General features: G+C 53.3%; 3 protein-coding genes across 3 annotated transcripts; all 3 read right to left on the reverse strand.

The window, feature by feature from the left end:
* Positions 1-2,815: 2,815 nt before the first annotated feature.
* PG985_005017 (uncharacterized protein) lies at positions 2,816-6,685 on the reverse strand (the record flags this gene model as incomplete). The annotated part of the gene is made up of 3 exons (XM_066824786.1): positions 2,816-3,563; positions 3,618-6,469; positions 6,527-6,685. 3 exons carry the CDS (start codon positions 6,683-6,685, stop codon positions 2,816-2,818), a joined length of 3,759 nt encoding a protein of 1,252 aa, XP_066687946.1.
* Positions 6,686-7,329: 644 nt separating this feature from the next.
* Positions 7,330-12,519, reverse strand: PG985_005018 (uncharacterized protein; the record flags this gene model as incomplete). The annotated part of the gene is made up of 8 exons (XM_066824787.1): positions 7,330-7,438; positions 7,547-8,394; positions 8,453-8,518; positions 8,576-8,929; positions 9,084-9,956; positions 10,107-10,752; positions 10,886-12,376; positions 12,431-12,519. 8 exons carry the CDS (start codon positions 12,517-12,519, stop codon positions 7,330-7,332), a joined length of 4,476 nt encoding a protein of 1,491 aa, XP_066687947.1.
* A 3,457-nt stretch (positions 12,520-15,976) lies between these two features.
* PG985_005019 (FK506-binding protein 1B) lies at positions 15,977-16,773 on the reverse strand (the record flags this gene model as incomplete). The annotated part of the gene is made up of 6 exons (XM_066824788.1): positions 15,977-16,004; positions 16,071-16,112; positions 16,249-16,269; positions 16,330-16,390; positions 16,456-16,520; positions 16,649-16,773. 6 exons carry the CDS (start codon positions 16,771-16,773, stop codon positions 15,977-15,979), a joined length of 342 nt encoding a protein of 113 aa, XP_066687948.1.
* Between the last annotated feature and the right edge of the window lie 322 nt (positions 16,774-17,095).

The raw sequence follows: 17,095 nt of genomic DNA on the forward strand, positions 1-17,095 counted from the left end.
TCACTGCAGCACAGCAAAGCAAAAAGGCGGCCCAGCCAGTTTGGCGCCGCAGTCAGTCGGTCCCAAGATGGGCATTTCGGAGCTGGCCACTCTCACTGGACTGATAACCGAATGCAGGGTTTACTTGCCAGACCTCCCCCCAAGCACACCAAGAAAGATGGGCGGTATCGTTCGGGCTTGTGCAACGAACCTAAACATGATGTGGGAGAGGCTGGTGGTTGGCTACAGGCTCGCTTCCTGCGCACCCTTGCCCATGCTCGGAGGCCCTTCCAGGGTGGATCGCAACGGGCTTGCCAAGGGTCCAAGCAGTGGTAGGATACCTAGTGCCATAGTGGAACATGCTGTATCTATCCATTGGATGCCGTCTGCATGTGTAGTTCTGTTTGACTGCGTCTTGTTTCGCGGGCAGGCCCATCATACATAGACAAGTGTGCGCCTAAGTTAGCTCCTGCGACGAGACTGATGCGCCACTGGTGAGAGAAGCCGCGTTGGTTTGATTTTACGTCAGCCCAGTCTCTCGGGTAGGCTTGTACTTCAAATATCGTGTACCACTGCGCAATCCTTCAACATTATATGTACCTAGCGCGCACAGTCGTTCCATCCCGTCTTATCGGACCAGAGTGTTGGGAACTAGTACCGTCCGGTACGACAGCTACCTAATATACGCCAATTGATGGATGTAAGTGCCAGGTAGCCTCAATTGCGGTTGATGTGCTTCGGCGTCCAAAAGCAAAGGAGCTTCGATGCTAGCGTGCTGAAGCTGAGATACGGGCCGTTCTGAGACCTACCGGGTCGAGTAATTCTCGGCTGCTTGTTGATGTTGGGAGCGGCTGTGCACATGCATCGATCCATAAACCGATACCTACATAATGTATGTACATGAGGAGGTCACCCATTCGGTACACGAAGTTGCAAGTAGAGCCGGGTTGCCTCATGGTCTGAGACTTTTAGGTATTGCACCCCAGTGCTGACAATCTTGGCTACGACGCAAGATAAGAGGTCCTAGCATGCCGTGGCGGGCTCGCTTCGTATCGGGCGGGTCGAATTGTTTGTGTTAAGACTTCTCTCTATATATAAACGATTCGCTATTGCAGAGTGAAAAAGAAAAAAAGTTGCTTCTTCCCAAGGCGCATTGGATAGCCACTCAACCATGGACGGACGCCTGGCAGCTTGCTTCACTACCGCCACAAGAAGCCACCGCCTGCCGTGTGCAGAGTCTAGGCCTTGCGAAATCTGAGTTAACGGGGAAATGTCCGCTGACAGTGAGGGTGAGGGAAAGGATTTGTCACGCGAACGTAAACATCCCTGCCCCCCAAATCCGGGGAATACCAACGTCAACATTGAGACATCGACGCATTGGTTACTAGCTTGGGTGGGAGAGACAGTATTATGTTAGACATACTGCATACACCGACAATGTCTCGTGCTCGTGCCAATACGATTTCTCTTCCTGCGAATACATTATACTTTACCGGTAAAATACGGGGAACTATTTGGGCCACGGGACGCGCCGGCTGACTGAATATGGGCAGTCTGTCGTCAGGTACTGTACAGACCTATTCACTTTTCCATGCTTTTGAGACCGGCCCCGCTCTCCGACACTGGAACCAGGAAATTAATTCTTTTGCCGTTATCTCCTGGGAGCTTCCCGAACCGTGATCGAAAGGAACCTCCTTTGTTGTGTGCGTGTGTGTGTGAGGAGGCACCAGCCTCCGAATTGGATGCGCTTCCGGCGTCGGGGAGGGTAGGAAAGCGAGGAAGGAAGGAGGCTAGGGTAGGATGGCAGACTTGATGCTGTGCTACACACCTCTCACGCACATCAATGATGATGGATACCAGTAGTCCAAAATGCGTACATATGTACTTTAGATCCATAAGAGCCAGCGTACCGGCCAACGTACGCGAGCGCAAATACCCGTCATCTTCCTCGCGCTCCTGGGAATACTACTAAAATGCACAGTCCCTATTACCTAGGTATTTCACGTTTTATTTTCGGGTTTTCTTCCTGAAATCCTCGAAGTTGAGTCTTATTTTACTTCAGGTCTTATAAAATTGAGAAGGGGGTTGGTTAAGTGTACATTATACTACCATCCCGAGGAATGCGAGTCTCGTACTCAGAAGTGTTGCGCTGCTCCGCCTTGATAAGACAGGCCGCATGGGGGCATGTACGTGTATTGTGTGCAGTGCAACGGTACCAGGTCAATGGTTTGATTGGAACCCGACGCCGTCCGTCCAATGCCAGAATGTAGGGATTGGGAATCACACACACTAGTCTGGATTGGGTACCTGATACCGAGCAGACGGGAATGAGGAGAAAAGGCGAGGTTGCGAGGGTGGTAACCCTGCATTGGGGATGTCGGATGTGCCCCAGAGAGCCAGAGGTCGGAGAGCGGCCGGCTGGGTAGGATAGGCATGTGAACATGATTGGAGGCTTATTACATATTTTGGCATGTATGATAAGCATACGTGCATCTACGCACAGGAGGAGGCCCCCCTCTGCCAAACTCGTCACCGAGATTCGCCGCCTCTGCCAGCAGCAAAAAACCGTTTTAAGGTCAATTTAGTCGGCCCTCTATACGACTATACGAGGCTCAACAGACACGGCCAGTCTCTAGAAGATACGGAATGGCGGCACGTTATCCAACACTACACATCAATCAGTGATAGATTCGGACCGTTAAAAGGCCAGACCAGAACCGGCTTGCTGCAATAGGCTATTACTATACTGTACTTGTCAGGCCGGTATTGACTAGTCTCCTCGCCAGCTCCGCACCCCAACCGTTCTGCCGGTAACTGTTGACTTCCCTAATCATTGTTAGTCCAGTCCCAGCTCCCCCACAACCTGCTTGATGAATGTTTTCTCGGCTCTACCCCAGTCAACACTGAGGAGCTTGGAGGCCATGCTGCTATCTGATGCCTGCTCCTCCAAAGACGACAGCCCCCAGAGCTCGTCAACCACGAGGGCCCGGACATGAGGCCATGGGTGCAGTAGCAATGCCCCCAGTCTACGTCGCGCTTCAGTAATGCCCTCCTGTCTCTTCAACCGTAGTTCGGGCGAAATCGCTTCGTTATCGGCTTGCCGATCGGCAGCAGCCACGCCCCCGTAAACCTTGATGCAAGCCTCTATCTTGCGGACATTGCCCGTCTTGTAGCCTGCTTTTTGTGTAAGCAGGCATAGTTGGCGCAGGTTGATGTCTTGGCTTTGGTGCAGCGTGCCAATTTGGAAGAGATATGCTGTTATCTCCAGCGTCGGCACAATCACTCTATCCTGCCCTTGATGGGTTTTGAGATTAAGCAACAGCGCTGCTACAATCTTGGATAAATTCTCAGGCGACTCGTCACAGAAACTGGCGACTGCAGCACGACTGGCAATAACAAGCTCCTCATTGCCAGTATCTGCTGAGGTCACCAATCCCGCCAGCAGTGTAGACAGACATGCCATATCGCTGGTTGGCCAGTGATCAGCTACCCCTTTTCGGAAAGTGTCCGGCTTATCCAGTGTCAAGAGATACTCAAAGTAGTCTTTAGAAGAAAAGGACAAGTCCTTGAAGATTACAGCAGGACTACAACATCGTCAGTTGTTTGATCAGTCGGATCGTCATCGTTGGGGTACACACCTTGGAGACAGGAGCAAAGCCACTGCAGCCTTTGCTTCAACGCGAACTCGGTCTAGCTTTTCGGCGGCCAGTCTGAGCATACTAGGTAACAAAGTCGCAATGCTTCCGTAGGCCCCGTCAGACTCATGCTCGTCCGTAATCTGTTCCCACAATGTCTTGGTGGCCTTGATTGCTTCTAGTCGCACATGAGAGCCGATATCTCCCCGCGCAGTGGTAGTATAGTCATCCAGCCCTTGTCGTATAAGAGGCGTAAAACTGGATGCTTTGACGCGCAACAGATCTTGGCCAACGAGACTCTGGAGTATCGCGACATGGGCTTCGATCATGTGATCTGAGGACCATCTATGTGGAATTGCCACTGTGACCTGGTCCAGTGCAGCGGGTGCGTCCAATGACGCAGCGATTATACGATACGACCCAGCGAGCGCACGGAAATATCCCTCGCCATGCTTGTCGCGGGACGTGGTAGAGACACGGACTTTGTCACACCAGGTCTGCAGTATGGTGTTTCTTTGCGGTTGCGCACAGAGGAGTAGCAAGATCAACCCAGCTTGCGCCGAAGAACTCACCACCTCCGGATCATGCATGTTCAGCCATGTGTCGACCATTTCAGGGAGGAGAGCAGTCAAGTTATCCCACTCAGGTGCAGCATCGTTCCTGGCCTCGTTTACCATCCGCAGAGACTCCTGTAACAGGGTTGATTTTTCTGCTGATAAGACCGTCAGGCCAGATACTAGGCAGTTGGAGTTTTCAAGGTTGCTTGCTTCGCTACCCCTATTGAAGCACGCAAGAAGTATAGGGTACGAAGACACAACAAGTTTGCTGAGTGCTTCTGCAACAAGCTCGGGCTTCCTGTATGTGGTAGTTTTGGAGCCAGTCAGCATAGACTCCAAGTACGCACTGAATTTCTTCAACGGCAGTGAGCTCCAGGAGCTGTAGTTGCCATCCGGACCAATCAGGCCAGGAATGGCATCGAAAACCGCGGCTAAGCTGAGAATGAGGCCATGCCGTTCTTCGCTTTGCCGTTTCTGGAGTGACTCGATCTTTCCCACAAGAAGCCCAGCAAATGTTGTGATTTGGCCCAGAGGCTCGGACGATGTGCGTGCTATTTCTGCACCAAGGGCACCAAATGAAGCGGCAGCAACCCTCCGCGACGCAGCGTCCATATCGCCAACGCCTCTCCATCCGATCAGGCCTTCCATCAGAGCCTCACCATACTGTGGAGACAGTCTAGTAGCGTTCAAGGCAACTTCGTCAATGGCCCTGGAACGTAGCGCAACAGAATGATAATCAACAGTCTGCACGATCGAGATTCCTTCCACTACTGTATCTGGGTGCCTTCCTATAAGCTCCTGGAGGGCGGCCGACGAGCCTCTTCTAATGTTGCCTGCAGGATCGAGAGATGCAGCAACTACCAACTCAGTAGCCAGTAGCTGCAAGGTTGAAGCAGAAGCGGGATGGGCCTCAGCTACGACTGTTGACTTCACGGGTACTTGCAGCAACTCAGCAGTGCTGTAGCGTCTGGCCAGGGCCCATATTCCAAAGCAAGCAGCATCACGGACATTAGTGCCAACAGAGCCACCCGATATTCCTCGCTTTTCAAAGGCGAGGCCCAGGACTAAAGCCTGGACTATATCTGCGAGACTTTCGGGCGGAGGCGAGCGCCGATACAAAAGGTGGGACAGTGTCAGCATCAACCCGTGCCATTCCAGTGGGTCGACGGAGGTGAGGTCTCGAGTGCGTGGTCCAGGAGGATTCGACTGGCTTTTGACCCACAGAACATTCCGATTCAAGGACTCTAGAACAGCCTCGACGACTTGGAGAGCCATGTCTGGTTCAAGTTTAAGTGTGATGACACTAAGTGATTTACTAGCAGCAAGTCTGACAGGAGTGTCATTGTCTGCCAGGTGTTCAAGAAGATAGCCAATGGAACTCTCGACCATCTCCGTGTCCGTCATGGTCTGGTCTGCCTTCCGTAGTACCAAAGTAGTAACGCTCCTGATCACCTTGATCATCATCTTTCTTGCAAGTGCCGAGCCCCTGATCATGGCAAATGTGGGATTGTCTTCGGACGAAACTCCATGGACCGCATAGTAGATCGGACCCAAGAGTGCATTCATCATTGACGTGTCAGCTGCCGCTTGCAACACACCAGCGAGGAAACTGATACTTCCTATGTAGTAATAGGGCGTGTCTGCAGGCCCGCCCGCTTGTGGCCGCAAAGTGAAGAGAGCCCATTGCACAAGCGCTTTGAGAATGCCAGCTTCCTGCATGTCTCTCCGCATTGCCAGGCGTATGAGCAGAGTTTTGGCGCCGTCTCTCTCTTTTCCTGGCGATGCAAGATACTTCAGGGCGAGTGGGATGACCCTCAGTGTGATGCCTGGGATCTGCTCTGGCCATTCGAGACCCGGCAGTACAGGACGTTCTGAATCATCGAAATCGCCAGATGATATAGTTGACAGGTCAAAGGGAGCAAAGAAAAGCTGCGAAAGCCATAGTAGAACCACATATCGCTCGTGCCAGGTCCACGATTGGCTGGATGGGGAGTCTTGGGCGTCCGCCTTTTCCCTTTCCTTCTCCGATCCCTCGAGGGCAAAAAGGAGAAGCTCGAGATATCTCGTCTCGACGTTAAGAAATCTCACTATCACCTTCTCCCCGCGGATTTTGCAGAAAGAGTATATGAGCCTACATATGGCATTGGGCATGGGCGTGAGCAGTTCAGTGCGGGTGGACAATCCCCTCGACTTCCGGTGGTCTTGAAGAAGCTCCAGGTAGGCATCAGCCAAGACGGGAAGGAACTTGGAGAGGTGAGGGTCAAGCAACTGTGGAAGCTCCTGGAAAGGGTCCAATACCTAGTATCCCTCCGTTAGTGAGTGCATCGAGAACATGTTGGATTTTGGAACACTTACACGATCCAGCAGCCTCGTGACTTCCTTTGCCCGAACCCTTCTCCTCAACTGGCCATCTCGCTGCCGCAAGAACGGGACCAATGAGCGGTCAAAGTCTGCAATCAGGTCTGCCGAGTTTCGCTGGACCCAGATGTCTCGATCAGTATCCGAGACGTCCATTTTGTGTAATTCGGCAGCAATTGACCCAAGCCCACGGACAGAAGCCTATTCTTTTGACGTTACGATATCGTAGCCACTTTACAGGAGGGTATGAGGATCGCATCAGCCTCCGCGCGGATACCAGACGCCCAACGAAGAGGGCACAAGGTGCGAGGCAATAATTTCACCTAAAGATGAGCAAGTGACAGTTTGTGGTTCCTAGAGGTGGAAGGCCTAGCATACAGGAGCCGAAACACTCGTATAATGAATGGTTCCTGTTGTGTCTCGTTTGGGTGGTGGGTGGTGCCTAGGGGTGGAGAATGTGATTGGTTCGTCAGTTCATTTCGTTAGATGCATAAATATGCGCAGATATCCACCATTCTACTTTACTGGGTACTACGGAGTACATATTGCGCATACGGAAGATACCTCATCGCATTTTCAGGAGTCAACCTAAGTACCTATCAATAGCAGCCATCTGGATCGTATTTATAAAGCTGTGCACTGTGATTTTCTACTTTATAGCGATACCTAGTTGCCTTTGCAGCTAAACCGTCAAAGGTGCGAACTGCCTATATACGGCACTTGTGCAGTTCTCAACATGTATGCTTTTGATCCATGTTTATTCTAGCAGCAGCCTAATTGCGATATCTTGCACTTATATCCTAATCCTTCCTACCCAAGACCTCGACCAAGTCTTCAAACTCGCCGCTGTGCTTCATCATGTCATAAAACGGCCCCTGTGCCTCGTAGAGCGCCTTGGGACTTCCGTTCCTACAGCCCACCGCATGTCAGTTAAAAGACCCGCGCTGCCAACTAACTTGGATAGAGGGGGGAGGGGCCGCAAAAGAAGGAAGAGAGATAACCAAGAACAGTACTTACTCGATAACGCTGCCCGCGCTCAGCACCACCACGCGATCGTAGTCGATGATGGTCTTGAGGCGGTGCGCGATGGTGACCAGGGTCCGGTCGCGGCCGTGCTCGTTGAGGTCCCGGCGCAGGACCTCCTGGATGCCCTGGTCGGTCTCGTAGTCCATGCTGGCGGTGGCCTCGTCGAGCAGCATGAGCTTGCTCTTGCGCACGAGGGCGCGGCAGAGCGACAGCACCTGCCGCTGCCCGTGCGAGAAGTTGTCGCCCTTGGCCTTGACCGGCGTGGCGAGGTTGATCCCCTGGGCCTCGGCCGAGGCCCCGCCGTCGTGCTGGTTGTTGCTGCTGCTGTCGGGCGTGGCGTTCTCGTCGTACTTGAACGAGGCGATGCCGCTGCAGTACTGCAGAGCCCTTTTCACCACATCGACGGGGATCTCGTCGCCCGGGTTGAGGTTCGAGCCGACGTCCCCGGTGAAGAGAACCGATTCTTGAGGGATGATGGTTAGGGCCTCGCGAAGCTTCTTACGGGGAAAACTGGTAATGTCCACGCCGTCGAAGAAGACTTGACCAGATACGATGTTGGTGAATCGCAGGAGCGACAACACCAGCGTGCTCTTGCCCGAGCCGGTTCGTCCCACCACGGCCACTCGTTCGCCCGCGGCGAACTTGAGGTTGACGTTCTTCAGAATGTCGGGGCCCTCATCGCTATACTTGATGGTGACGTTACGGAACTCGATCTCGCCGTTCCTGGGCCAATTCTTGGGCATGATCAGATTCTCATTGTCAGTATAATGCCCTGCCTCGCCGTATTCCTCAGGCTTTTCCTCCGGCTCGACGGAAGCATATTCTCGCACGCGGTGGAACTAAAGCCGGTCAGTATCCTATGAAGTGATGATAGTATCAAGCGGATAGGCAACTCACACTTTGGAGTTCGACTTCTAGTTCGTTCATGGCCCTTACGAGCATGATGATCAGGCTGCTCAACGTCTTAACACATAATTAGCAGCTGCACGCATCGAATCCTGGATATGGAAGTGTACTCACCGTGGCGTTAGTAAGAGAGAATCCCACCAACCCAGCAGCCACCGTGCCTGCTTGAGCGATGGCGATGGCACCGGCAGCAACTGTGACCAGCGTGGTGGCCATGTCAATCTTCAGGGCCACCCATCGGTTGCAGTTGTAGCCAGCTTCCGCCGCCATCGAGTAGACACGGAGCTTCTCGGCAAGCTGGTCGCCAAACGTGGTGGACATGCCGGCGCGAGCCCGGATAATCGCAATTCCCGCGAGACTATCCGCAAACTGCGAAAACAGGGGGGACTGCGACGATGCCAAGAGGCGCTTAACCGCTACGGCGGTACGGGTATACATCTCGCCAGCAACGATGCCAACACAACAGCACTATATCATCAATCAGCAATGTTTTCGGATCAACGTATGCTTGAATTTCCGAGTTAAAAGCACAACAGCTGGCATAAAAAGGCTTTGTCCAAGCTATCCTTGCAACAACAACAACAAACCCGGGGGTTGGGGGAAGGTGTCCATGAACACTTACGAATGCCGCCGGAAGCATGAAAACCGGGAGTACCGAACCAACAGCCGCGATCTGGAAGAAGAGCCGGATGAAAGCCTCCAAGCAGTACCGCAGCATAGCCGGCAAGGACTTGTCGATCGAGAACATGTCGCGCGAGAAGCGGTTGACGACCCGGCCGACCGGCGTGGCCTTGAACCAGGACAGCGGCACGTTCATCATGGCCGTGATGAAGGTTCGGTGCAGGGTGCGAGCCGCGTGCCAGCCGCCCCATTCGTAGCCGACCGTGGTGAGCCCGTTCAGCACGATCTCGCCGAAGCTCCAGGCGGCGTAGACGCCCAGGTAGAAGCCCACGTTGACCGCGCCCTGCTGGTCGTAGGCGCCGACCCAGACCGCGAGCCAGAGCCCGGTGCCGACGGCGGACGCGACCGACAGGAAACTGCAGGCGAGGGCGAAGATCGCGTGGACCGGGTTGCCGTAGTACTGGAGGTACTTGTAGAACTGGAAGCGTGAGGTTGGCCCGAGACTGAGGGCTTCTTGTGTCACTTCATCGCGGCGCTTGTCCTCCGCCGATTTCACGGCAATGTTCGATGTGCCATTTGTACCGTTTATACCGTTCGTGTGTTCACTAGTACTCCCGTTAGCAGTCCGGCTAGCAGCGACCTCTACCGTAGCGTCAACGTCGCCGTCGTCAACGATAGTTTCCTTCAAAGACACCGGCTGGCGGATGACACCAATATTTCGCTGCAGGTCTTTTACCGTGCCGTTCTCCATGATCACAGCCAGATCTGCCTGCGGTGCTATCCAGGGTACTTGGGTCACCAGGACAATGGTCCGCCCCTGGAGCATCTCCCCACAGAAGCAGTCTGCCCAGACGGATGCAGCAGTTTTAGCATCCTACTGACTCTCAGCATTAGCACTTGATCTTTTGCGTGATAGAAGGTATGTCTCGGGAGGGAACGCAAGTAACTCTGCAACGAGCCGCATTCTTAACCCTCCCGAGACATACTGAGATAAGGGGAGAAGTAAGACCTAGATGTCGCTTACCAAAGCCGAGAAGATATCATCAAGAAGAAGGACAGGCGCCTTCGAGTACAGGGCACGAGCCAGAGCCACACGGCTCTTCTGCCCACCGGAGAGAGAAGTGCCATTCTCCCCCACCTCCGTCTCATCGCGTTCGGGAAATTCGTCAAAGTCAATGGGCAGCCCACAGGCGTTGATCACGCGGTTATAGCGCACCTCCTCGAACTCGCTATTGAACAGAATGTTTCCGCGGATGGTGTTGTTCTGCAGCCACGCGCTCTGTGAAGCATATGCGATGTCCTTGGGGCTGGAGACCCTGCCGGATTCCACCAGAGTTTCGCCTAGAATTGCCATCAGGAGCGTCGACTTACCGCTCCCGCTCGGCCCCATGACGACATTCAACCCACCTTGGGCAAAGTCGATTGTTACATTTCTGAGCGCAAACGTCGCCTTCTTATGCAATCGGAAAGTTGCATCCTCGATATGCAATGACCCAACATCATGTTGGGTTAGCGGTGTGACATTGTTGAAGTAGCGATCGATCCGCTTCAGAGACACACCGGCCGCTGTGACTTGCTTAGACATGCCCGTGGCCATTGCCAGATTTCGACGAATCGATCGGATCAGCGTAATGGCAGTGAACGCGACGTCTGCAGTCAGAGGCTGCTTCCTGGTGGTCACATGCAGAGTAAACATCATAAGGAGGGACGCGATGGGAACTGCCTCGGTGAGAAAGTTGATCAAAACGTAGCTAACAGAAGTGATTAGTCGAGGAACCGTGGCTCGGGTTGCAGGGCACTTACTTCATATTGACCTTCCAGATAAGATTCTGTTCGCCTAGGCGGATCTGGCTGATTCTCTTGATCACGGCATTCTCCCAAGCGAAATACTTGACCGCTCTGATGGATGTCAAGTATTCAGTTATGGCCGAGATGCGAGAGTCCTGGATCTGTCTCTCTTTTCTTTGAAGGCCCACCATGCGCTGAGCGAGTATCACCCCAGCTGGCGACAGGACAGCCATCATTGCAATACCGACGAGAGCTGGCCAATCGAGAAGCTTGTACATACCAACGAGAGCCACCATGGTCCCAATGGGAATGCCCACGAAGATCATCATGGCGTCTCGGCCGCTTGTAATGGCGTCGATATCAGCACTCATCATGTTCGCCAACCGACCGGTAGCAGTGGCTTGGGACTTCTTTTCTCCCGCCTTGCCCTTGTCTGTGGCGGAAATCTCCTGGAACACATCGTCATCCAATTCCATGGATCCCATTGCCTTGTAGTATAATTCTTGGGTCATGGCCGACTTCACACGGACAATGAGGCGAGTCGATGTGAAGATATACTGCTGGAAGGTAACAGAACGGGTCAGAGGCCCCACGAACAGAAGCACGACCCACACCCACGGGCATATGTTGGCGGTCGTTGGGCTCTCGATATATTGCAGGAGGCGGAACAAGGCATAGGGAGCTACTAGCTCAACGGTGAAGGCCAAAGTTGCGTACACGGCCATAGTGAGGAGCTCCTTGGGGAGGAAGCGAACGAGCGTGCCCAAAGTCGAGCTCGACCTACGTCTGGCGTCCTGAATTCTGGCGAGAAGAAGCAGCGGTTCGTCATACCACGGGAGCGTGGGGAGCTCATTCATGGTCATCTGGCGGCGGGCGCCTTTCCAGAGCAACGGCGTAAGCCATTCATACGTGACATAGTACTCAAGCCAGCTACATGTTTCCTCGGGAGATGGCTTCTGAGCGCCGACCTTCTCGGAGAAGTCGAGGTTCAGTGACGGGGCAATCCATTCTCTTGGCGTTGCGAGCGCGACGAAGGCGGCCGCGCTCAATGTTGCAACACTGCAGATCATCATCGTGTTTAGCCCAAAGTCCGCACCAGCGTCGACGGCTGGGAGGAGCTCTCCCACCACAATGGACAGCCAAGCCCCCGCCAACGTAAGGTTGACCTGGTGCAAAGCGACATGCCGCCACTCAATGTCATTCACCAGTCGGACGAGGCCCAGCAGGAAGGCATACGCTAGGATGACGACGTTGGCCCAGTTGGCGCCATGTCGTACGGCAGCGACGACCATAAACGCCAGCGTAGCTGCTCGCAAGGCCTGGCTGCACAGCTCGAACGGCAGCGAGATGGACGAGGCATTTCCTTCGGGGCGGGTGACGCGCGAGAAAGACCGGTGTACGAGATGCTTAGTAACGAGCAGCAGGGAGAAGATGACAAAAGCCAATTGTATATAACCAGTCTTGGCAACATAGGCTATCTGATAGGCCCATTCCAATCTCGCTATGCTGCCATACCGCATTAGATTCGGGCCATGGCTGACGAGGGTTCATTCGACTTACCTGTGCTGAGCCTCGGACAAGGCTCCCACATAATTTTGAAGATGTAGTGTGGCGATGAAGTCACCCACGCCTAGCGGTGAGAAGTCCATTCTCCGCTACCTCTGACGCCCAACTCGCGATCGCATCCAACACGACGGGCAGCGATGGACTAGGGGAGGAAGGAGGATAGGCAAAGTAAGTATACAGCTATCAGGGATGTTGGATGTTGATTCCGGAAGATTACCCTGGTCTTACGCCCCACTGTTGAATTGAAGTAGTACCGTAGGCAGGTTGGGAGGCAGAATGAACGATTTCGGTGCGGCAAGGTGATACTGCTACGCAATGCTCTACGATATGATTATGTGGTGTAGCTTGACTTATGCCTAGCCCGCAAATATACGTCGAAGTTGGACTGAACTGTCCTTGTACAGGAAAGAGCGGTCTTGCCGATAATGGGCATGTCCACGGCACTAGGAGCGGTTTTGCGATAAGCGCTGATGATGTTCATCTGCAGCAGCCTAATTTACACAGATGACGGGGGCATCTCAACTCCAAGCGGAAGCGCGACCGTGGCCGGAGATATCGGTGCCCCATAGCGGCAGGTGATGATCTAATGCAATCTGTATTCATCGTTCCGATTCCGAGCTCCGCGACGTCGTTTGGCTTGTTCGATGTCTATTAGCTCTTCCCCATGCGGCTCTTCATCCACGATGCTAGTCATTAGTGGTGCAAGCTTAGACCAACGACAAGGAGACAAGATGACATAGGGCTTCCCAGAGCTTATCACGAAAATGAGGCTGTATTTCAGTGACTCTATACAGTTCGTATAGAGAGAGACCTATATACTCCCAGAACACATACCAAGTGTGATGGCCCAGAAAATGCGAGCCCAAAGCCACTGTGCTACCCGAGTCGGTGCATACGGCCGTGGAGTCCCGACACAAGTCCATACGCCGGATCATATTCCGATATGCCTGGTCAGCATATCCAGAAGACTTGGCGCGGGGAACATCTCAGCCGCATCTAATTCGAATGAAGCACACAAGATTTACATGGCGAATGAAGAGGTAAAAATAGAACCGACTCCAGCGCAGCGAGTCGTGAAGGTTTACTAGGCTGGCAGGTGGCTGACACCAGCATGGCTTGGATTTGATTACTGTATTTAACCGTCAGCGTGAGACCTATTGACTAGCATCAGCCCACCCATCGGCTTGTGGCCTGCGTTGACTGTTCAGTAAAAGCCGGAGAGCAAATCTGCTGACGCTTAGTTGGGGCGAATGAGCAATGCGAAGAACGCCCGACGTTTTTCATTTGCGGTGCTCTCTTAGTCGTCTATTGCATAGCTTCATGTTACACTATTGGCTGAGAAGACCAGCCCAACGACGTAACCCCCGGCACATCTGGAAGGGCAGAAATGGGATGGATCGCATTGGCCGTTTACCAACATCCTGTGTAGAGTAGAGTTCTGCCATCCAAAGGATATCGTGCTCGTGCCATGGGATAAGTGTCTACATATATAGTAGGAACCCTGTCAAAAGTTGAGGTAGCAAACAACGAACATGAGATCAATTTGGCAAAACGGGTGCGGAATGTGTTGCTCTACCCGTGTTTCCAAGGCCTGGGTCACCAAACCACCGGGTGTAACAATCACCCTCGAGAGTTGTGTACTGACAGCAAACCAGAATACTTCATGCTCTCGTCCGCTTTGGGCCTTTTACCAGCATCCTCCGTCCATCGTGTCCAAGGAAGCGGTCATTGGTGCTTGAAGGCTTGGAAACATGCACGCAACTTACGATCAAGGCGAGAAGCACACGACAGTCCCTGCCTTCGCTGGGGGTGGGGGGAAGCGGGAGAAGACTGCTGGTTCAGAGAATCAGCACCAGAAGCAATAGACTGGTACCTAAACTAGTCTAGGAACGGGAATCACACGGGAGCTTCCGAATCGCATTGTCTCGGACCTGTGTCTTCAGTCCTCACCCGAACCTCTTTTCTCGACGCTCGACCCAATCGAGTTCAGCTTCATGATGGACATACAAGTAGGTAGAGGTCGCGAGCAAAGAGAGGGCTAGAAGGGGTAAGAGTGGCGTCTAACCTGCATCCTTCTTGTTGAGTGGGATCTGCAGGATATAGGGTTTAGAAAAAACAACAACAAAAGAGCCCACATCCCCTCGGGACTCGTACCGCGGAGCAGGCCAACAAAGAGGCGGCAAGCGGCTCTCAAAGCTGGAATGGACTGGGGGTATAGGTTAGTAGCTTGGTCAACCGCACAAAGGTTACCAGCCAGACCGGAGACGCAGCCGGCGGGGGGCCCCCATTCGCGGGCTTGCATGCGACGCAAAGAAATGACAAGTCATGCGCGGATATGGACCAAGACCAGGCACACAGGCCCGGCCCAGCACAATAATAAAGCTCGGAGCGCACCACATCCTAGCGCATATCGTGCGTTTCTATAAGTATAGACACGTACATGTGTATGGCGCGCCTTACTTATCCAGCCATAACCAGCCTTGTTATCGCGGCCAGGGTAGGGCAGGGGAAGGGAGTTTTGATCAATGAGCGGCCGTGCTATTCAACGGGACATTACGGGTACGGTTAATTTCGCATTGCCCCGATACGATCGACCGCTTCCAGAGCTCCCAGCTCCCAGTGGGCCAGAAGTGAGGCAGATGCACCGCATCGGAAAACAAACAGTAACGACCTTCCCAGGTCGTTGTGTCATTGGCCTGGGCCGCCGGGCGATCGCAGCAATTGAAGCTTACACACAGATGCCCGGCAACAGTTTGTGGACATATGCAACCCAAGCAATTCCCATCCCAGGGTACCACAGCAACAGATCTGCTTAGCGAGAAGCAGGCGGGCTCTTTACTATGGGTTACATTGATGAGCTTTGTAGGAGAAGATAGGGCTGCTGGCTTGATTGGGCACTTATATTAGGTAGACTGCAGGGACTCCAGGCAACGATCATTTGGCCCCGGGCCCCGGCATAATGACGTTCTTTCTGAGATATCAAATATCACATCTTCGAGGGGCGGTAGCTACCCGCCGTGCTGACAACTAAGACATACATCATCGGAATATGTCCGAATATCAAACCTACCCATTGCCTTAGGCCCTGCTTCAGGCTTTGGGGACAAGGAGAAAGGGCACTTCTGCCCTCGCAAAACCGACTGCGCATGACAGATCCAACCGCAACTCAGAAGCAGGAAGCAACTTCTAATGTGACAAAGTCGAGCGCTGATTACCAAAACATGAGCACAAAAACGGGGTGTATTCCCAATAGACACGGAGAGAACATGTGCTCTCCAGACAGCGTATTTCTGGAGAGCGCACAGGGTCGGGGAATCCATACTTTCGGGTAGCAGTACCCTGTTTCACGATCTGGAGACTGGCGAAGATGGCACCAGTGCCACAACGTATGGGATAAGCGAACGATCGTCTAGTATTCTCACTCAACTACCCTTAGATGCTATCTCGTGTTGCTGCCAACGAGCAAACTGCTCGACGAACCGCATGTCGTACCAGCTGGTTATCTTGGCGCAAATACAGGCTAACCGTTTTGATGTCGCTCTAGTTGATCTTCTTGAGCTCGACGTCGCTAAAGACTCGGATTAGCAAGTTGAACCAAGTGGGGTTCCGCAAGATGTGGTTGAGAGTAGCTTACAAGATCAGATCCGAGTTGGGGGGAATGTGACCGGGGAAGCCGCTGTGTGAATGATTATTAGTACATGTATTAGAGAAAGCGCGTGACGCAAGCCGAGATACGCAATGTCGACTTGAGTGCTGCTCGACCTATTGGAGGAGAAGCACAATGGTATGGGGCGGGTGAATGGATCGCTTACCGAGAGCCGTAGGCGAAGTCACTGTCCAATGGTGTTAGTCAAGGCCTCTGTTGAGAGTTGATATGGTATTGGGGAACTTGCCTGGAGATGGTCAGGGTAGCCTTCTCGCCAACCTTCATCTGGGTAACGCCCTCATCCCAGCCTGTAGACATGGATGGTTAGCCGAGGATCCAATTCGAATCCCGAGTACACAATGTTGAACCATACCCTTGATGACTTGACCGACACCGATGGTGGTCTCGAAGTCGCCACGGCCAACGGAAGAGTCGAACCTAGACAAGCAGTGTCAGTTAATTCCGCAACCAAAAGGAAGACCAGACGGCCCTGACGTCACGCCGTTTCCAGGGTCGTGAACATGAACCGTGTGGAGGGGGGGAGGAGGAGGAGGGGTAGCGCGTACTTGTTGCCCTTGGAGTCGGGCTTGGAGGTGTCTTTGAGCCAGCCAGTGTACTCGATGGTGACGGACTGGCCAACCTGGGGGATGGCGCCGGAGCCCTCCTTGATGGTGGTCTTGGTAACACCCATTGTGAAGAAGATGTGTGTATGTGTGGTTTGAAGTGGTTTATGGAGAGAGAGTTGTGGATGGAGGGGAGGGAGCTTGAATGTTTGGGCCCGGACGTGAGGTAGGTGAAGTAGTAGACGTAGCCGTGGTGGGGTAAAGAAAGCTCTGTGTGGGAGTGGGATGTTTAGCGTGCTTAATTCCAAGGCGAAGGAGAGGAGGCAGATTGGAAGTTGTTGTCGACAATTGAGGGGTGGATAGCGTGGAAAGCGGTGGATACTTATCTGATGGATGACCGGAACCTAGTGGACGGGTTACGTATGTTGAGCAGCCCTCTTTTGCTACGGT

This window comes from Apiospora marii (assembly GCF_038362585.1).
Source record: "Apiospora marii strain CBS 49790 chromosome Unknown utg000003l_segment0_segment0, whole genome shotgun sequence".
Lineage (NCBI taxonomy): Eukaryota > Fungi > Ascomycota > Sordariomycetes > Amphisphaeriales > Apiosporaceae > Apiospora > Apiospora marii.